A 23,028-nucleotide genomic window follows, 5' to 3' on the forward strand; every position below is an offset into this window, starting at 1 on the left:
AAGTGCTCCAAAAACGCTTATTTGTCTAGTTTTTTTCCTCGAACATCAGTTCTTTGGAATTCGCTTCCTTCATCTTGCTTTCCTGATTCATATAATTTGCAATCTTTTAAATCGTCCGTCAATCGTTATCTTGCTCTACAATCTTCATCTTTTCTCTTACAGTAACTTCCAACTTTAATTAGTGGCTGCTTGCAGCCTTGTTGGAAGCGAAGATGTTTAAAAAAAAAAAAAACTAAATGTAAAAACTTTAGAGATCTGACCTAATCTTCTTACAATAAGTTATTTCACTTTTAAACTCTTCTATTGCTCGTGAAACAATTGTTAATCATTGGTAGCCATCTAAATTACAAAGTTATTTCTGACTTAAATTCTATGAATGTTTTTGGTCCAGATAACATTCCTGCCATAGTCTTATAAAAGTTTAATGTCTTACAAAAGTCCAGAACTATGTCTAAAACTCTCTAAACTATTTAACAAGTGTTTAACTCTTGTTTGTCTGTCTACTAAAAAATGGCATCTGTGGTTCCATTTTTTAAAAACTCTGGTAAACACTTTGACACCTCTAACTATTGTCAAATTATTATCTTTCTAATGTTTGCAAGGTTTCGGAGTCTTCAATTAACGAACTTCTAATATTTCATCTTGAGTCTAATAATTTACATTCTGACAACCAATGCATATTTTAATTTAATGTTCTATATCTGGTTTGTTAACTGATGATTTTTTTCTATGAATTTTACTACGGTGAAATCTTTCATCTTTTTAAAATTGTCTTTGATGAACAACATCTTCTATTTCCATTCTTGGGGTTCCAGTAGTTTCTGTCCTTAGTTTTGTGTTGTTTTTTTTTTAATATTAATGATCTTTCTTAAAATCTTAACTCTAAAGTTCAATGTTGTTGTAAATGGCTCTTTTTATAACTATCCTTTACTACTAGCAGAAACTTCTTTATGCATAAATTTTTTTTTATCTAGTTTTTTTCCTTGAAAATGGAAGCTTTAAAATCTTTATGTTTTCTTGGCTTCAGCTTACATTACTTTTAAGACTTCTGCCTTTCTTGCTTTTAAACTCTCACTTGCTTTCCGTTCTATTTAGTGGTTGTTTTATGTTCTCTTTAGTGGTTGGTTTCTGTTCTCTTTAGTGGTTACTTTCCGTTCTGTTTGATGGCTTTTTGGTAGTAAGCTTGTTCACAACCAAAAAACAACTCTTTATTGAAGTGAAAATATTCATAAATCTTCTTCTGTGTTGTAAATATTCATTCAAATCTGAACTTTAATTTTTTTTCATATCAAGGAACTTACAAATTTGATCTTATTCAGCTATAGCATTAAAAGAAAATCATTAGCAGCAAAGTTTTCTAACGATGCTTAATGACTGTTATCTTCTTTTGGATTAAAAATTGTGTTCAGTGAAGTGCTAATAGAATTAACTCATGGTAACCATGGTGGTATTAGAATATAAAAAAAACAACAGCTATTAAATTGCTTTAGATGACACAACAGTTACTTTAAAGTAAGGTCAGACACTACAGACAAAACAGCTAGTACATTGTTATAACATGACAGGTATGTAAAGTCCCAAAGAAGACTTTGAAAAAGAAAAACTTTGAAAATTGTCACAAAATGATTATTCTTTCCTGCTTTCAGTATTAAGAAGCTCCTAAAATGTAAAGAGGCTTATGGAGTAATTTTGAGAAAAATCTTAAAACTTTTGGAGTATTTTTTTTTTTAAACATCTTTGCTTCCAACAAGGCTGCAAGCGACCACTATTAGAGTTGGAAGTTACTAAAGGAGAAAAGATGAATTTTATAGAGCAAGATAACGATTAACAGACGACTTGAAGGATTGAAAATTATATGTATCTGGAAAGCAAGATAAAGGAAGCCAATTCCAAAGAACTGATGATAGAGAAAAAAACTTGAACTGATGATAGGAAAAAAACTAGACGAATAAGAGTTTTTAGAGCACTTAGGAACAGAAAAAGGATGAGACTTAATTGAATGATGAGTGACACAAATATGAGTTTTAGTAGATGGCACAAGAGACTCTAGCTCTTTATTTGTAGAAAAGAGAAAGAGAAGCAACATTACAACGATGTGATAATGGTTGGAAGTTGGCTGCAAGAGCAGGCTCAACTATGTTTACAATGTGTTTTTGCACCTTGTCTAAAAGAGAAAGAGCATCAATCGAAGATCCGCTCCAGATATGGCAACAGTATTCCATACAAGGACGGATTTGAGATTTATGGAGATAGAGAATAGAATTCGAGTAAGAAAGTGTCAAGCTCGATAAAGAGATGCAACCTTAGCAGATGTTAATTTTGCAATGGATTTGATATATGGTTTCCAAGAAAGATCGGAAGTAAGAGTTAATCCTAGAAGATGAATGACTCATCGAGTACATTACCGTTAATAAATATAGGAAGATCTAAATTATTGCGATAACCATTGGCTGAAAAAAATTGAGTTTTGTCTAAATTAAAGTTCACCAGCCACTATGAGCCCCATGCTGTAGCAGAAGTAAGATCCTTTTCAAGCTCAAATGCCCCCTCGAAGCAATCAAAGTGTGTTGGCTTCTTATCATGACAAGAATAAATGGTAGTATCATCAGTGAACAATGCCACTTTGGATGTTAGAATATCTGGAAGATATTTAATATAATTTAAAAAGAGTATAGGGCCAAGGATTAAATGTCGAGGAATGCCTGAAGTTACAGAATAAGAAGAGTGCTGTCCATCAAGGACAACTTTTATACTACGATTGGAAAGGAAAGATTCAATAATCTTAAAGATGTTACCAGATAGACTGTAAGAAAAAAGCTTATGGAGAAGACAAGCATGCTAAACTTTATCAAAAGCTTTAGAAATGTCAAGAGCACCTCTCCACCTTTATCTAATGCCTGATAAAACCAATCGGTTATTACTGCTAGCAAATTGCTGTAGAACAAGAAGATCAAAATCCATATTGATGATCGAAAGGAAGTTATTAGATTCAAGATGAGTCCCAGTCAGCTTTAAGGTAGATGTAAGAGGTACGATGATAGGGGGATTCAGATGATGAAGAAGAATGAGATAATAGTTTTAGAGAGCTTTAATGCCTGCAGAGTCACTGACATTAGAGCCAAGCCAAGTATAATGAGCAATAAAGTAACCGACAACAACAATATTAGCTGATGGATAAAAAGAGAGGGTTTGATCAATATGATCAGAAACAACATCAAAAAGAGAGATTCAAGATGAGATATTATTAGATTCAAGATGAGAGATTAAGTGTTTGTTAATTAAAGATTCAAAAACCTCGCTTGTTAATTAAATATTCAAAAACCTTAAAGATTCAAAAACCTATGATAGGAAGAAGACTAATAGGACGGTAGTTAGACGAATCAGATCGCTCTCCAGAACTTTTGAAAATAAGGATAACAGATGCCCCTTTCCAGCAGGCTGGAAAACAAGACTCTGATAAGCACTTGCTAAGTTTGTAATAGTTTTGAAAGTATAGACGACAGCTCCAGAGAACACTACTGCAAGACTATAGCAGGTATGTTGTTCGGACCACAAGCTGTAGAAGAATCTTAGCAGGAAATCATTTTAGATAAAGAAGCTGGAGTGATACGAATGTCAACAATGGATCAACCTGTTTGACGGCTAGTCAAACACGTATCAAGTAGAACACAACTGGTGGAATCAAGAAATGATATTGATGAAAAGTTCTTAGCAAACAATTCAGCTTTGTCTTTAGGTGAGGTGACAAAGTCTGAACTATACAAGAGAGGTAGAATAACAGATTTGCCCTTATTATTGATACTATTAAAGATTCTCCAGAAGGCACATGAGCAGTGTTGATAGGTTTAAACCATGGTTTAAATCAATTAAAAAAATATCAATTTAAATCAAACTAATTTTTTTTAACAACTTTAAATTTTCAGAAGGAAAGTAAACCAGTGTTGTGTTTACAAATAGAATTATATCTTTTATGTAAATACTTTAATGTAAATGTGAATGTGCTTATTTATATATATCTGTGACATACTTAAATTTTATTAAGGAATATCATATTTTTTTGACAAAGTGGAAGGGGGAGGGGAGAAAGAAAGTTCTCTTGGTAGCCTCCCTCTCCCCACCCAGTTAAAACCAGTGCCATTGCAATGATTTTTAAAAATTTGTGTTTACCTTTGGTTTTATCAGAAGATAATTAGTTGTGTCTTGTTTTAAAAGGTATTTCTTTGAATACATGAATTTTGTGGTAGTCGTAAACATGCTTTTTTAGTTATGCAAAGAAAAACTATTTCATTTAAGATTTTAATAAATGTTCAAGTTGCAAATACTTCCTTATTATAAATATTTATTGAAAATAATTTAAACTATTTAAAAAATTTGTAACTATATTTAAGTAATTTTAATTTTAGTAGTAATTAAATGTTCATAATAGAAACAATTTTTTGATCAATATTTTATATATGTACATATTGTGAAATATTTATTTTGTTTAAATATTGTTTTTTAATATTAAATAATAAAATTTATTATTACATTTTTTATTGTCATTTAACAAATCTATTTTACATAAATTTGGATGCACAGTAAAAAGCTTTGTGACAGGCAATGCAGCTAATATGAAATCAATGCAAGTATTGTCATCTGAAGGGGATATAATAATAACTTATGGGTGTGTTGCTCATATGCTAAACTATTTAGTGAATGATCTTAACATTGTAAATGTGAGCAAGTATATTAAACAGATAATAAAATATATACAAAATAATTATCTAATGGAGCAAATTATAGAGAAGGTGGAGGAACAAAATTACTACTTCTTACTGAAACATGCTAGAATTATGTATTGATTTTATTATTGTATGTATTGATTTTATTATTGATTATGTATTGATAGAATTGTATGTGATTCACTTAAAAAAAAGTGTCAATAACTGGAGCATCATTTTGACAATGTTTGAAAAAATAGAGACTTGAATCCCATGATCAATAGAAAAGTAAGTGAATATAGATAAAGCGAAATGCTGAATATTTGTTATAAAATATTAAAACTAACTGGAGTTGCTCTAGATAAGTTCAGGGCTCAATTTAATTTTTTATAAAATCCCTGACAAAATGCCCCATCAAAACTTATTTGGGTCGAACAATGTCCGATCAAACTTTTAAAAGATATTTTTTACGGTTTAACGGAAACAAGTTATGCAATCAAAATCTTTGTCATGTTTTTAAGTTTATTTAACTTTAGTCAATTGAAGTTGTAGTTTCTCTCCTTATTATTTAAAATATTTTATTGCAATTCTTGCATTTTTTAAATAAAATACTTTTAATTTAATATTGTATCTTTGTTAAGACTTGAATTTTCATGCTTTAACTGACAGCACTTATCTTTTTTTTTTTTTTCACAACTTGACAACGGTTGATTTGATGTTTTTACAATTTTAATACAATTTAAAAAAAACGTCACGTTACAAATAACTTTTAATCATTGATCTTTTTTTAAGTTTTTATTTTACAGGAAGGCTTTAAATATAATCAAAAATTAACCATTTAAAATAAACGTATTATTTGTAAACTAAATGTTATATTTAATTTTTTTTATTAGGTATGTATTTTTTATAATAAATTTAAACTTTTGAAACTATTGTTCCATGTCTTTCTAAAGATTTTTTTTTTAAGTTACTTTAAATTATGAATAAACTAAACTAAATCTTTCCAAGATTTAATTGCTTCTTTTTTTGTTTCTAATTTCACAAAGAATTGTTTAGAAGTTTATTTTTAAACTTGACTTACTAATCAAGGCATGAAATGATTTGAGAATTACTATTTTAAAAAGACTGTTATTTTTTTAAACAATTTTTTTTGCAACTTTTTGAAAAAATGTTTATACAACTTAAAAATATTATTATTTTTTTCAATAGCTTAATTGCACTATTCAATAATTAAAATAAAATTTGTTCATTTATTAAACTATCAATAGAAGTAATTTTAAAAGCATTTTGCGTAACTTTAAAAAGGTTTTAAAGTAATTAATTTCAAACGCAATTAAAAACGTAATAAAAAGTAAAGTATTTTAAACTTTATTTTAAAGCTTTAATTTACTTTTAATTATATATATATATATATATATATATATATATATATATATATATATATATATATATATATATATATATATAAATATAAATATATATATATATATACACACACACATATAGTGTCACTAACATTGGACTTTGTCCGGCTAAAATCTCAGATTGTCTGATCAATTTTCAAAGTAATCAGACATTGATAATGTTGCATTATTTGCATTATCATGGATATTGAAGGTTTGTTGCACCAACTTCTAGCGCTGGAATTGAAAATTTTCTTTGGCTTTTGGACTTTTTCATTCCAAGTTAAGCAACAAGATTAGAGTGGAAAAAGCGGCAAAGTTTGTTTTTATATACAGTACACTAAATAATAATGGTTGATGAATTACACCAGTTATGTTGATAGAAAATTAATTTAATTATTAATTCAATATACCCAAGAAAATCACAGAAAGAGTCCTAGTCAGCTTTAAGGTAGTTGTAAAAGGTAAGATGATAGGGGAATTCAGATGATGAAGAAGAATGAGATAATAGTTTTAAAGAGATCAAACCGTGATCGGTTTTCTTTTTCATGGTTTTCTTTTTTTCTTTTTTTAAATAAACCCATAATTTTTTTTTTTAATTTTTTTGCAAAAAATGTTTTTTTTGCAACCCTGCACATTAGCCTAATTTTTGTGATGAAATACGAGATTTCGTGACCTGAGAATAGCGGTTTTTGGCATTAGACAAAAACTTTTTACATTGGTCTCTAGCAGTAATAAACAGACATCTGTTTTCTGGAGAATTGTTGTGCTAATAGATATGGAAATAACAGTTTTGATTGGAAATTGTAGCAGTACAATGTGAGGAAAGTCAAAGAGAAGAGTGAGGCTTGACCTGGAATCGTCAAGAGGGAATAAAAGATTCCATGCCAGCCTGAATCCAAGAAGTTATGTAAGAAGCACATTTGTCAGCAGGAAGATGAAAGATTTCTACCCAAGAAAATCACAGAAAGAGTCCTAGTCAGCTTTAAGGTAGTTGTAAAAGGTAAGATGATAGGGGGATTCAGATGATGAAGAAGAATGTGATAATAGTTTTAAAGAGATCAAACCGTGATCAGAAGCACCTAAGGGTGAATGTGGAGAAACTGAGCACTGAATAGGATCAGAAACAAGACAAAAGTTGAGTAAAGAAGGTAAATGATTCGAGTTGTCTGGAAAGCGATTTGGAAAGTTGAAGAAAAGAAGAAAGATTTAAATAAAAATAAATTTTTTCCCCAGAGTCCTTATATATAATGGCAGCAAGGACTAAGGGCTAAAAAACAATAGGTTGCAAGTCATTAAATATTATGAATTTATTTCTTATTGCAGATCATAAGTCATTCAACACTTATAGAGCTCCCGGACAAAACTAGACAAAAAAAAAGATTTACAGATAGAGTCCTTTTCAGACTATGCACCCATGCATTCCAAAAACACAGATCTAATAATGTTCTGCAACTGATATGAGTAGTTTTTAAAAAATAGGATAAACAAAACAGCCACTATTTAGGTGAGGACCTCAATGTGAAATTTAAATACAAAAAATAAAAGAATAATAAAAATAACTCATATTATGTTAATTTTGTTAAAAGTATATTTGGTATACCATTTGGACCAAATAATCCAGTAAGCTAAATATGTTTTAGTTCTCCATAAACTTTGAAAAAAATGTCAAGGATGTCAAACTTAACCATTAAAAAATTTCTTTTACTATTTAGCTGCTTTACATTTAATTTTAATTTTTTTTTCTTTTTTTTCTGTTATCTACTACATAAACACTTTTAAAGTGTTTGTTAAACACATCAGTAACTTCAATACTACTGGTAGTTGTTGCTGAATTTCAGAGCATATTTTTTACACAAGTGTGTAGTTTTTTATTCACATAATTGATAACATTTAAGAGTTATAGTCTTTAACATGTTTGAATTCTTTACGACAAGTAAAAAATTTTTTACATTTAGATGTCTCCTATAAAAAATCATTAGATTTGTTGACATTTACATTGAAAAAATGAACAGAAAATTTTTCAAATGAATTTGTGGTTAAAATAATAACTTTTTATTTAATTCAAATTAACTTTGGTACACTACTAGTAATATTAGTCCAGTTAAATATGTGCTCTCTAAACAATAGGATATGCGTTTTATATGTATTCTCTACATAATTAGATAAGTCTGTGTTTTCTATTAGTGCTTTTTATTAGTGAGTAAGTCTATAATTCAATCATGAAGGTTTCCAACAATTCCATAAGCTTTCAACTTGAGAATAATAAGGTATGAGAATTTATGTTGAATATTTTTTAAATCTCTAGATTTATTTTATCTGCAACATTTTTGTTAGCAAAGTATTTTGATACATAGAGGTTTGATTCTAATAATTAGTAATTAGATATGTGTTTTCTAAGTAATTAGATGTGCATTAAATAATAAGTATGTAACACATGTCTTAAAGTATGTAACACATGTCAAAACAATGTTAAGATTGATACAAAAAATTTTGTTTTGACAGATGAAATACAATGGCATCAATTACTAAGCTTTTCCTTAGTTTACATGGAAAAGATATGAGAAAAACTGGTCAATACCACCTTTTAGTTGATGGTATCACTTTTATAACTAATGACATTTAAAAAAGTGATACCATCACTTTTTAAAATCTCATTAGTTTAATTTAATTGAGTGGCATTTAAATTATACAATGCATAAGGAATCTGTATGATTCCTTATGTATCATTTAGATTTTGGATGTTTGATAATCATTCAATAAATTAGCAAGATCTAAAAAAGGTAATAAATTGTGAATGATTTGAATGAACTGTGAATGATATTCAAGATTCACTGGTCATTAATGCAACAAATGATTTTTGTTTGTTTTGACAATTTTCATATTTGGTATGCCATAATAAAAATTAAAAATAATAAAAATTAAAAATAATAAAAATTTCAAATTTTTGTTTACACTGCTTACTCCTGACATTTTTGAAAGTTTTTGATTCTGAAAGTTTTTTTGAAAGTTTTTGATTCTGAAAGTTTTTTTGAAAGTTTTTGATTCTGAAAGTTTTTGATTCTGAAAGTTTTTTTGAAAGTTTTTGATTCTGAAAGTTTTTTTGAAAGTTTTTGATTCTGAAAGTTTTTTTGAAAGTTTTTGAGTCTGAAAGTTTTTTTGAAAGTTTTTGATTCTGAAAGTTTTTTGAAAGTTTTTGATTCTGAAAGTTTTTTTGAAAGTTTTGCATCTTTCAGCTGTGGTCAAGTCAAGGTTGATAAACAATTAATTAAGCTTAAATTTTTAATTAAATAAACTGAAACAAAAAATTAAAGTTTTCAAATAGTTTTGCAGCCTAATGTATGCTGCAATTAACTTTACCTGTATATAACCATAGCAACCATTTGTGTACTATACTCTTTATTATTAGTAATGGCAGATAGAATATAGTAAGAACAAAGATTGAATATAGTAAGAATAAAGATAGAATATAGTAAAAACAAAGATAGAACATAGTAAGAACAAAGCGAAGAGAATATTAGAAACATAAATAACATTATAACAGAACATTATAACATAAAACTATAAATACCTTCTTGAACCACCAGAACAACTTCCCTCAGGCTCTTTAATTAAAGGCAAATATTTGTTTGAGGATGCTGGTAATGCACTCTTAGACAAACTTACTGCATTTTTAACAATAGCTACTTGTCGAATAGTCTGGGTTCTTAAAATTCCTTGATATTCAAATTGAAGAAGATCATTATCTGGATCCCATGCACGCAAACTAAAATATTGATTTTTGTAACTATTTTGAAATTGAAAATTCTATAATTGCAAGGTATATTACTTGCTATGTTACAGCTTAAATTACATAAGTAGTAACTTAAGTTAAAACATAACTTTAGTTACTTAAGTTTAAGTTAAGTTAACTTAACTTAAAAGTTAAAACAAAGTTATGTAAAAACTTAACTTACATAACTTAAGTTAAAACATAACTACTAACTAATAAACAACATAAAATAGTATGAGAAAATTATGTCTTCAGAAATATATATATCAAACAATACATAGACACAACATTATTAAATAACATTCTAACAAAAGTGTTTATATAACAAGAATAAAATGTTAATTATTTCTCAAGTCTTACTTACTCTCTGTACTTATAAACCCATGAATATTCATTCATTGATTCAGTGTCACGTTCAAAGTAGCGTGGAACCCATTCTTTATTATTTTCATGCAACTCTTTGTGGATTCGCCTTTGCTCATCTTCAAGTACCAGCTTTTCTCGAGTGGCTGCAGTCTAAAAATATTTTTGAACTAATTTGGAAAATAAAGAAAATAAACTATACCAGGTAATGAAATTTTATTAAAATGTTTTTCTTTTTGTATACATAAAAATAAAAACGCAACAAAAATTTTACAACTATAATAAAATATTATTTTCAGAGTAATATGAGGTTACTAAATTCTAATGTGATCTTACTTTTGAGCTAACAGTTCAGGATTTTTAATCATATGCATTTAATTAAGACTAGATAAAACAAAAAGTATACAGATCATCTGTCAACAATAAAGTGTTTCATGGAGACAGATTACCTCTACTTGCTCTACTAGAGCAGATCTATATTTTGATGCTTTGAGTTATTATAGCATGTCTGAGGAGTCCAATGTTTGAGTGTCTAGCTCTAATGGTGATTCATCATCATGCCCTCGCCTTTATAGGCAGGATGATCTAAATAGTCTATTAGATGATTTTAATTGTCAAAAAATCATGATTCTTGGATAACATTTGAAAAAAAAAATTACTTTCACTTATCATACAACTTGGCATTTGTCTACAGAAATTAACATCTAAAGCTCTCAGCTTTCTACTCAATAAATCCTCTCATTTGTTACTGCAATTTTCAGCCTAACATTCAGTATCTATATAGTAAATAGCACCCTTCTACAAAATATATTTTAAATACTGTTGAAAAATGATAGCATATACTGTTGGATAAAGGAGAAACATGTTGAATAAAGGAGAATTTTGCTGTTTGAATGAAGGAATATCTGTTGAAATGAATACACAAGAGCTTGCTGATGACTCACATATACTATGATACTCACAACTAAAAATACTCACAATATATCTGATACTCACATAGGATGATCTGCAGCAATTTAAAAGCTTTTGCTCTTGTTATAGGAATGCAGCTGAGGTATACAAAGCCCATGTGTTTCTTATGCCTTTGGAACAGCAGTGATAATTTTAGCCAATACAAAATGCTAAAAAAGAGTTTACTGGCCCATTAATATTAAACATCTGCCTCTGGTTGATTCAGCCAGCATTACTTGTCTTATAAAAAACTTTGTCAAGGTCATGAATAAAAATTAGCCAGGTTTTTAGTGTTTACACGATAAGTTCTCTAGATCAGTGAAGTCGAGTTGAGAGACTGAGTATTTTTTACTTATCCCCAAATTAGATGTTGCATAAAGATTTCGAATAAGTATTACTTATTCGAAATCTTTATGCAACATCGAAGTAATACTAAACTTTACTTACTAAGCAATACTAAACTTGCTGCCTGGCTGTCAATAAAGTTATTTAATTGGCTGTCAATTAAGTTATTTATGGCAGCTATTATTGTTCAATTAGCAGAATATCAGACAAATTTGAAAATTCAAATCAAGACAAATCAGACAATTTTGAAGTTGTCAATGTTCCCCTTCATCACTACAGTTCAATGGGATGTAGAACGTCTCCCAAACTCCACTTTCTAATTTGAATTCTCATTTGGATTTCATTCTAGAAAACCTTGGTAACTTGACTAAATTTAATAAAACAATGTTTTATTATCTTAATGACAAAACCACATTATAATAATTTCTTTTGTAACTAGAAAATTCTATAAAAAAATCCTAGAAATTTCTAAGAGGTAAGTTTAGGAATCAGGAATCTAAAATTAATGCAACATTTATACCTTTAGTAGCAAATCAAAAAATTTATTGTTGTGGTATTATTATTGAGATATGTATTTAAAAAAATAAAAAATACTTGATCAGCATTTTTAATAGCTTCAGAAACTTTCAGCCATAATTTTTCAGATTCATATACTTCTTGTTCAGCAAGTGCAACATTATAACACTTTAATCTTGACTGCTTCATTTCAGGTGTTGGAGAAAAAAAAAGTTTAGGCTTTGTTTCTTCATTTGATTGATTACTGCTATATTCATAAATGTGTATTTCACTGTCCTAAAATAATAATATGAATGAACTTTTATTTTGCATTTTGTAATTGTTTTGTATTTAGATCATTTTTAAATAATTTTAAAATTTACTTATACTTTAATTACCTTAATATACAAGTTTATACATATATACTTATACAAAAATGTATACAAAACTTTTAAGTAAATTTTCATGGTTTTTCCAAAAACGAAACTAACTTTTACCCTTTATATTTCCTGCATAGATTTACAAATAGATCATATATATAAATTAAAAAACTACCCTTACCCATTTTCCTTCAATTTTTGCAAGAACTGAATTTCCCATTCTAATTTTTCCTGATACATAATTGCATTCTCCACTTTTTTTCCAAAATGGCTATAAGAATATTATAAAATAAAGTCATCATCATCATCTATAAAAGTAAATAAAATTCATCATCATACCTTAAGTTTAAACTCAATTTCAGCAACATATCCTGTCTTTTCACATTTAATTTGAACAATTCCACCATACTCAGCAGTTAATGAGCCAATCAAAATTCCTAAATAAAAAGATACTTCCAAATAATACCTTTACAAAAAATTGTTTATTTATACTCATACAAACCATAATACTCGATCAGTCCTTGGAATTAGAGTCGGCATTTGGCGACTCTAATTCCAAGGACTAACTGCTAGCCTAAAAGTGTCTGAGGTAGGCAATTTATTTCTATTGTTAGTTATAAGTATAGATCTATAGATTTTACAATTTAAATAATGCATAATATTAATAACATAATTAATTTACTATTTTATTTGCAAATGCTGTTCACTAACTGCTGTTTAACTTTATTCATTTTCTTTTTATTAGAAAAAGCAAGTTTAGTTAATATTACTTTTTATTATTTTTTCTTTTGAGAATTTAACTTTTTGATTTTTTTTTATATTACACCTGTGGTTTTACATTCTAAATCAAGACAATAAATTAAAAGCGCAAGCTTTGCAACAACAGCAACAACAAAAAATTATAGAGCCATCCAATTCAACTTATAGATTTACATTATAAGTGCATTTTAACTTAAAAAAACACATAACCTGATTTTTAATTGAATGGTTTTGTCCTGTATATCAAACAATATTTCATTTGGCCTCTCTGATCTGGAGCTTAAGTTAACTTTTTAAATATCATCAACCCTTTTACCACAAAAGTTTATTCAGAAATATGAATAATATACTTAATCAACAACTAATTAATAATTCTATCAATATTTATGCAGAAATTTACTTCCACCCTACTATTGCTTCTCTTTCATTTCAAATTAATTTCTAACCTTAATAGTACAATACTCCTACAGTGAAGCGGTGAAAGGAATTACTGAATCCTATTTATACATAGAAGATTTGAATATAAGTGACCTTACACAAATTTAACATTTAGTCAAATAGTCAAAAAAAATTACTACATTCTAATCCTAATTTGTTTGTAATAATATAATTTTTAACTGCATACCACCATGATTGGTTAGTGATATATAGTTAAGAGTTTGAATGATTTTAAATTGAGTTTTCTCAAAAACCACTTAATCAATGGTAATGATTTTTTTTAATGATACTTACATAATCAGTTTTTTTGTGAGAGGGTGTAGTTTTTTTGTAAGTGGGTGTAGGGTAAGTGGGTGTAGTTTTATTGACTTCTCATTAGTTTTTGCAATGTCGAGTAAAGAGTCTGAGAACCAAAAGTTTTTTTTTGAAATTTTACATGGAAAACCATTGTTCTCATATTCCACAATTTCAAAAGCAAATCTATAAAATCAACTGTTGGAATTTTTATAAAATGTTATAAGGAAAACAATATTGTAAAAAGAAAATCGGGAAGTGGTGGAAAATCAAGATTTATTATTAAAAAGAAGGCAAAACCAATAGTTGAATTCGTTGAAATCTGACTCAGTCACAACAAGATTTAGCTACAAAATTTAAATGCAGTAGATCTTTAGTTCAAAGAGTATTCAAAAAGGAGATTCTGAAAGCATATTACAAGAAAAAAATACCAAAAAGGTTGTTTGATAGAGAAATCAAGACAAAACAAACAAAAAAATTGAGAACAGTACATTTAATAACTCTTTTAACTAATTTTTCAAAATTTTCAACACATTACATTAATCATCAAATAATTTTGTTAAAAGTATTGTGTGAGATGGTTAGGATGTTATTTATCAGTTTTTTTAAATTTTTATTAACTTTTTGTTGAAGTCAAGGCTTGTGTCATGCTATTGAAAACAGTTTTTTTGCTTAAAAATTATTCGTTAGTTAAGAAGTTTTTCTAAAGTTCATAGTAATGTTTAATTGAGCATTTTAACTTAACAAACATTTTTTTATTTCATTAATAGAGTAAACCAAAAATCAGTACACATAAAACATAATCCAAAATTTTAAAACTACTAAATTACAGTTAATTTCTAAATAGAATTATTCTTGAGCAAATAAATATTTTATTATTAAGACCTAATTCACTAGCGAATAAACATTTTATTATTTAGATCTTAATTCTACTTAAGAAATCATACAGACCAATGTTTGCTAAAATAATTAAAACTTAAAAAATGCAGCAATGCAAAAATACTTATACTTATATAGATTATAATCAAAAGCAAATTTAATAATAAAAAGCAAAAGCAAAAACACCTTTCAAAAAATCTTTTGCTGTAACATGATGACCATCTCTAGGAACTTTTATAAAATGAAGATTTAGTTTTATATCTCTCTAGTTAACTGTGTGGATTTAAATTTTTAACTATAATATTTCATAAAACAATTTTGTTGTACTTTTTAAAGATTTTCTCTTAGTCAGTATTGAGTTAAACTTCACACGATTTTCTTTTCTTAGCGAACAATTGTTTGGTGACATTTCACACAATTTTCTTATCTAAACAAGCATTTGTTTGGTGACATTTTACATGATTTTTTTATCTTTGTTTAACATCAGCCTCAAATAATTTCAAAAATTTTTATTACATCATATAAATTGCCTTTAACAATTGTAATTATTTAAAATTGTTTACATTTAAAGAATTTCTAGTTTTAGAAGTTATCAGACAAATTTTAATCTCAAATAAAACTTGGTATATATAAAATATAATATCAATAAAGTATTTATATTATCTGGATAATCTATTGATCAGTTACTTTACATGAGATATATATTTTTCAATAACCTTCGTTTAACCTTCGTTTTAAATCTTTCACTATCATTACATTTTTTAAGCAATAATGTCAATGCCAGCTCTTTTTATAAAAATCAAGTTTGGGTTTTTTGGATCCAGCACGCCACTGACAGTAGTATGTTAGTATCATCAGCAAAATGGTAAGCAGTTAAATTTAAAGAAGTATTTATATCATTAATAAATAAAATAAAAAGAAGAAAGAGTGTTTTTAAAACTGAGCATTGTGGGATGCCATTTTTTGAGTAATTTTTTAGAAAAGATTCATTGGCATTAATGGAAACAAACAGTGTTCTGTGGAGATATGAAATGAACCTTAAAAGTAAATTTAGTCTTAAAATCACTAAAAATGTAAACTCAGATCTTAACACTGTTGCTAATAAATTTTATAAAATTTGTGAAATGAGGAATAAAATCTCATAAAAGGTACTTTTGACAATAACAAATATCTTGGTCCTAACATAACCTCTGGATCTTTAATCCCTATGAATAACTCTTACAAAAATTTCCAGCCTTTAACATATCCACAAAAAAAAACCCTATACTCAAAATTTTAATGTACACATTACTTATACACAATGTACACAAACTTTTACACAGAATTGATTCTTTTTGGGACTACTCCAATTAAATATACCTAACTCTCTTCTTTTCTAACTTAAGTAAACTGTTTGAAATTAAAAGTTTTATTGTTCTAAAGTTTGAAATTAAAAGTTTTAGTTTTTAAATGTTCTAAAATTGAAGACTCCATTTTTTTGTAAAGACATTAATATTTCTCCAATTTTTGGGAGAAATATAAATGTCTTTACAAACACTGATATGATCTTTGTAACAAACAATCAACAACTCCTGCATTAATAAAAACAACAAGTGTTCTGTGGAGATAATTTTTTTGTTATTCACCTCCTCAAGGCCAAGAGAGCCAATACAGATAAGGAGGCTATTTATTAGTGGTTATAACCCTCTCTCAACTCTATAGCTCCGAAACACGAACCTTGACGAACAAGGCTGCTGCGCGGAGAAACAAGTAGAGCTCGGTACTACCAGGGACGTGGTGGGGATCGAACTCGGAACCTCTGAACCGAGCGCTTTACCACTACACCACTACCGCATTTAAAAAACCTTAATATTAATAGCTTAATGTTAATAGAAATAATCTCCAAATCTCTATTTAATCTTTAAAAATTTGCTTAATATTAATAATATTAATAAAAAACTAATATTATTAAATAGAAGCAACAGAAAAGAAATAATAGAAACAAACAGAAAAGATTAGTCAAGTTTATGACAATACACTTTACGGAGTGCTTATTTCATTAGAAAGACATTTAATGAAGTTGAGCACACAACCCCTCAACAAACTGTGACACTATGATATCAGGGGTATTCCGCTTAGTTTTCTTTTTAACTTTGAAATAGAAACAACTGGTATCAGTTCAAATGGTATCAGTTTAGAATTAGCTAAATTATTTAGTAGTGTTCTACAAAAATTGGGCTTAGGAACCTTACTTTTTCTTTTTTTTATTATAAAATAAACAACTAAATTTCAGATTGAATGGAAAGAAAAAAAATAATTCTGTTAAATATTTAGGAATCAAAATATATTCTAATTTATCTTTTGTATCATATTTTCAGCACTTTGCATTAAAAATAAGCAGATTGAATAAAATGTTCAACCAAAATCATTATTCCAATCATAAAACTTGAAATATATCATGCTACTTTTTACGCTCAGATATATTTGTCAACTCTAAATGCTATATTTTTCCTCTAGAGCTCTTAAATTGTGTGACGTTATTCAATTATCAAACTATTTATTTATTTGGAAGCAAAATCATAATATCCTACCTTTTACATTCATTACCTATTATTATATGATTATAGAGAAAACTGTAAATATATTCTACAATATGCTTGCAACTTTAAGCCTGCACCTAAATATTGTACTGTTTTATTACTGTTTTATTTAAATTTTTTTAAATATTCTTAAAACTAAAAAACGGTCTTTTTAACTATTTAAAAATTAACATTTATCTAAAAATTTTGCTTGGGTTCTAATATTACTTTAAATATCTTTCATATGTTATAACTATTGATGTTGTAATTATTATTATTATTTATTATTATTGTTATTAATATTATTATTATAACTATTATTATTCTTGTTGTTGTTATTATTATTATTTTTTTTTTTATTATTAATATTATTGTTATTACAATAATATTAATAATAAAACTATTCTTATCATTATCCTTATTTCATTAAATTTGATAGTTGTTTACTGTAGAATATTTATTACTATTTGTAAATATCTTTGACGTTGTAAATATCTTTAACTTTTCAAAATATTCAGAATATTTTATTTGATATGTAATGAAATATCAAGTGAAACTTATCACAACTTAAATTATATAAAAGACATCATCAACCCTAAATTATATTTTATTTACAAGTAATGTTTTAATGGTAATCTATTAAAAACCTTTAACATATGCATATGGCATATTCACTGTATACTCTTCGCCTCTATTTAAAAGTCTTAACTTAGCTATTCCATCCAATATGGCTGATGTAGAATTTCCTAATAATTTAAGCAAAAATTAATATAGAATTAAAATTTAATTAATTTAAATTTTAATAATTAATTAGATAAAAAAAAGGAACAAAAAAAAGGTTTATTAAAACAGTAATTATAAAAACAAATAACCATAATATTATCCCTTAAAAAATTAAATGTATTACCCCATACCATAAAACTTTGATCGAGCAAGAATTGAACCACCTATTGTGTAACCATCTTTCCTGTTTGAGCAATAAAAAGCAGAAACAGGTGGATGATGTGACACTTGTTCAGCTATGAAGAAAGTACGAGATGAACTTTTTTCATCTTTCCACATGCAGCGAAACATTTCCCCAATTATAGGATTGTAGGGCTTTTTTAAACCCTAAAAAAAAGTTTATCTTTTCAAATATTTTTACTTTTTATATCAAACCCTACAAAAACGTTTATTTTTTCAAATTTTTTTACCTTATTTTTATTTCAAATGCTACAAAAATTAAGTTTATATTAAACTTTATTTATTAGTAGTATATTGTAAATTGGTCTTGTTCTTTGATTAGTTTTCTGCAGCATACTTAACCATTCATGAGCAGTTTGTAACTGCTAGGTATTTTCTTTGATTGTAACTGCTTAGCTTCATTCTTTGGCTTTCTGCATCACACTTAGTCATTAATTCCCATTAAAAATTATTTTTTGGAAAAACTTTTATTTTATTTATTAATTATAAAAGTAATAGGAATACTAATAACATTAAATAATTGTCAAAAGCAAACAGCTAAGGTTTTGTTTTAGTTAAAATTCACTGCAAACCCTAAGCTTGTTCTAAATAAAAAAAAAATGATGAAGATTTAAGGAAATATTTTACTAAATAGTTTTTGTCACTGTTGAACTCTTAAAAGTCAATTAACATTAACCATTAATAAAGTTGTAAATTAAGAATTGGTGCCTTATTTAAAAAAAGAGTCAACATAACTTTCAGAATGATACATTATTCATATTTAGAATATTCTTAACTATTATGTATTACCTTTGGCTTTTTATAAAATCCAGACAAATACCATCTAACAACTTCCTTCATTCGGCTATAAGGATTTTCATCGTTTGCTGCCCTGTTTACATATAAAGGATAGTCACATTAAATATTTATATACAAAATAAATAAATAAAAAAGTTCCTAAATAAAACTTAGCATTAAATACTAATAAAAAAAAAATTAGGTAGTTTATTTATTCAATTACACTTTTTAGATTACAAAAATATGAAGAAACAGCAAAAAATTCATTTTACATATCGTCGTTGGCCAGGTAATATCTCACTTGTGTAAAAAGCAAAATTTTACAGGAGACTGAAAAAACTATATATTTCAATGAAATGAGGTTTTAAAAGTAAGAGTAAAAAACAAATAACTAACAAATTATAATATAATTTGTTAGTTGAAATGAGGTTTTAAAAGCAAGAGTAAAAAACAAATAACTAACAAATTATAATATAATTTGTTAGTTATTTGTTTTTTACTCTTACTTTTAAAACCTCATTTCATTGAAATATATAGTTTTTTCAGTCTCCTGTAAAATTTTGCTTTTTACACAAGTGAGATATTACCTGGCCAACGACGATATATTATCTCATACTATGTATAGTACTACACCATAATGGTAGTAAATTTTAACTTAAGTTTTTTCGTTTTAAATTTAATGCCAGTTCATAAAAAAGTGCTGGTCAAATGGTCATTATTAGGCTGGCGTGCATGATTTTAAAAATTCATCTTTATTTGATATTTAAATTAAAACAAAAAAGCAAAAAGAATTTTTTGAATAAATTCTAAATGTAGTAATTTAAAAAAACGTGGCAAAAATTTTTTATTCAAGTTCCAGATAAAGTAATTAAAATAAAAATAGTAACAACAAAAAAAAATGTTTTATATAAATATCAAGCAAAATAATTAAAATAAAAAAAAATAAAAAGATAACAAACACACAAAAAAACAATTTCAATTAAATTTCTTAATAAGATAATTATATTTAAAATGGCAAAACAAATCTTTAACTTACATTTTAAATATAATAATTTAAAAAAAACTTGCGAAAATTAAATTCTAAATAAAATAATTAAAATAAAAACAACAAAATAAAAAAAAATAAAAAAAAAACAATATTATTGAACTATAAACAATAAATATTGAACAAAAGAACTAAAATAAAAAAAGAAACACAAACATTTAAATTCGAAATAAAATAGTTTATACATAAAAGTTAATACATAAAAGTTTATACATAAAAGTTTATACATAAAAGTTTATACATAAAAGTTAATACATAAAAGTATATACATAAAAGTTTATACATAAAAGTATTTTTTCACAAAAGTATTTAATGAACAAAAAAGATTTGTTGCAATTTTAAAAAATTTTTGCGCTGGCAAAAATTACTGCAGGGTGAGCACACAAAGGCTGTAGCATCTATAAGCATTTTTATTTGTTGTTTTTTAGAACACTTAATTTATGTGTGTGTGTTTGTCTCTCTCTCTCTCTCTCTCTCTCTCTCTCTCTCTCTCTCTCTCTCTCTCTATATATATATATATATATATATATATATATATATATATATATATATATATATATATATATATATATATATATATATATATAATATTTTTGTTTATAATTTGTTTAAACATAAACTAAAACTTATTATTAATTTGTATCATATTAAAACAATTACATTGCAAGAAAATTTGAATGGTAGTAATAATCTGAAAGCTTTTCGAGAAATGATCTTGGTTCAAGTATAAATGTAGGTAGTGTAACCTTAGATAAATCCATTCCTGGACGCACCTAAATAAAACAAAACATACTGTTACTGCAGTGACAAATACTAAACTTTGACATAAATTAACTTTGACTTTTGTGTGTATAATTTTAACTTTGTATAACAATGAATTACTGGGTTGGCTAAATAGTAACAAAAAGTATTTCTAAAAATTCCTAAAAACTTCTGGAAGTTGCCATGATTTGAGTATATAAAGGACATGAAACAGCATATCAAGTTCATTAAAATTTCTAAATTCCAACTTCTGTATCTTGCAAATAACAGACAACATTAAATACACATGCAACACTGCCTGATTTATGAATTTTAACTTAAGCCAAACAGCAGCCAAAACCACACAGAATGCAATTGGTCAGTTTTCAGTGACTTAGGCAATGGTAAAGCATTGATTTTAACTCTTTTGTAATAGCAAAGTTTCATCCAGCAGACCAATCAAATTAAATATAAAGCATTTAAACTAAAGCAGCCTGTGATCAACTAAGAACTGCTTTGCAAGTCAACAGATGCATTCATGGTAATTTTGAATATCACTTTCACAAAATGATTAAAACCTTCAAGCTCCGTGTTTCGATACCAACTATAAACTAGTTAGCTACATACTATCACAACATACAGTAAACAGCCATCTGAATAAACCTCTTGTTGTTGCAACACTCATGGACATGTGCAAAGACATAGTTGCATATACTGACAAAGATTAGTTAAGGACCTAAAAATAAACCTTTTTTAAAAAAGGCTCATTCCTATTATTTAGCCAACCCAAAAATAATGTAGTATAAGATTTGCTTCTACAAAATAATCTAAATAAAAATCTAACTTGTTTTAGCAGTGCCCAGAGTATACTTTTATTTTCTTCTTCCATTTCCTCAGCTGTCTCTCCACTCTAAAAGTTTTAAATTTTCATATTTTAGGAAATAATAAAACAATTTTCCTAAATAAAATTGCATGTGTTGCATATGAATAGCATACATATTGCATATGTATCTTAAAGCTTTGTAATACTGTAGAATAAAATTACATAGCACGCTTTAGATGAAATACTTCCAGTAAAAAAAATTAAAAAGTAAAAAATGATTTCAAAAAATTTAAACAATAATAATAAATAAAAAATTATATCATGTATATTTATCATGTGTTTAAGAATAAATAATTACATAAAGTAGTATGCCAACATTACTTATTAGCTTATTAATTTAACTGAAAATATTTTATAACTAATTGAAAATATTTTAAAAATTAGACACAAGGTTTTAATTAGATAATAAACTTTTCTAACATATTTACATCTAGTTTTTACAACTATAAGTTACAAAGTTTTATATTACTATTATAATATATATCATAGTCAAGATGTCACTATGCTACATTAGGACAGTAAATTTTATAAACTTACCTAGAAAAAAATTGACATAAAACTCCCAACACAAGAGAAGCTTATAAATGTTGGATGTAATCATCTTTGTGTTACTATCACAATACAAAACCTGATAAATCCAACAACATTACTGATAAATGCAACAACAGTCCCGATATGCAATATCATACAAAGGCAGGTTAATGTCAGGAAGAGCATGTCAGAACATGCAAATGTATAAGAATGTGATATTTTGGAAACCCCTCCTAACCATATAAGTGTGGAACCATGGACGTTAAACATGAAAAAATAAAAATAAAAAAATGTACTTTATAAATTATACTACATTTCAAATGTTATTTTTTAATTAAATTTGAACAAAATCTTGTATCTAACATTCTTTTCAACTTTATTTTTAATCTCCAGTAAAAAATAAAATTGAAATATTCATGTTTAAATTTAAGAAAACTTTTTTATATTTAAAACAACTTTGTTGTTTTAAATATAAAAAAGTTTTCTTAAATTTAAACTTTTCTTAAACTTAAAGTTTTCTTAAATTCAAAGATTTTTAATATAAAATTATCTCTAGAAGCCTGTGATGCAAGGGGACATTAAAAAAAAAATTAAGCAGTGAAATAACACAAGTAGCTAACACTAGCATCTTTTATACAAATCAGTTGTTAAATCAAAATTTTTGGTCATTTAAATAAACAACATAAAAACATCTCTTGTCTAAAAAGGTATAAAGGCTGTATTGCAAAACACCTTTGTCTCAATTTCATGA

The 23,028-nt window shown here is 26.6% G+C and overlaps 1 protein-coding gene across 2 annotated transcripts in view; it reads right to left on the reverse strand.

Moving 5' to 3' along the window:
- LOC100215580 (oxysterol-binding protein-related protein 8) overlaps positions 1 to 23,028 on the reverse strand; it is a 93,016-nt gene that overhangs the window by 2,355 nt on the left and 67,633 nt on the right. For both annotated transcript variants that reach the window (XM_065791815.1, XM_065791816.1), the window contains 10 exons: positions 21,708 to 21,773; positions 20,783 to 20,895; positions 19,090 to 19,171; positions 18,252 to 18,447; positions 17,985 to 18,083; positions 12,749 to 12,846; positions 12,591 to 12,680; positions 12,129 to 12,326; positions 10,240 to 10,391; positions 9,675 to 9,869 (listed from right to left, as the gene is read on the reverse strand). In XM_065791815.1, the coding sequence (XP_065647887.1) occupies positions 9,675 to 9,869; positions 10,240 to 10,391; positions 12,129 to 12,326; positions 12,591 to 12,680; positions 12,749 to 12,846; positions 17,985 to 18,083; positions 18,252 to 18,447; positions 19,090 to 19,171; positions 20,783 to 20,895; positions 21,708 to 21,773 (1,289 nt within the window). The remainder of the gene's footprint in view (positions 1 to 9,674; positions 9,870 to 10,239; positions 10,392 to 12,128; positions 12,327 to 12,590; positions 12,681 to 12,748; positions 12,847 to 17,984; positions 18,084 to 18,251; positions 18,448 to 19,089; positions 19,172 to 20,782; positions 20,896 to 21,707; positions 21,774 to 23,028) is intronic.

This window comes from Hydra vulgaris, chromosome 02 (assembly GCF_038396675.1).
Source record: "Hydra vulgaris chromosome 02, alternate assembly HydraT2T_AEP".
Classification (NCBI taxonomy): domain Eukaryota; kingdom Metazoa; phylum Cnidaria; class Hydrozoa; order Anthoathecata; family Hydridae; genus Hydra; species Hydra vulgaris.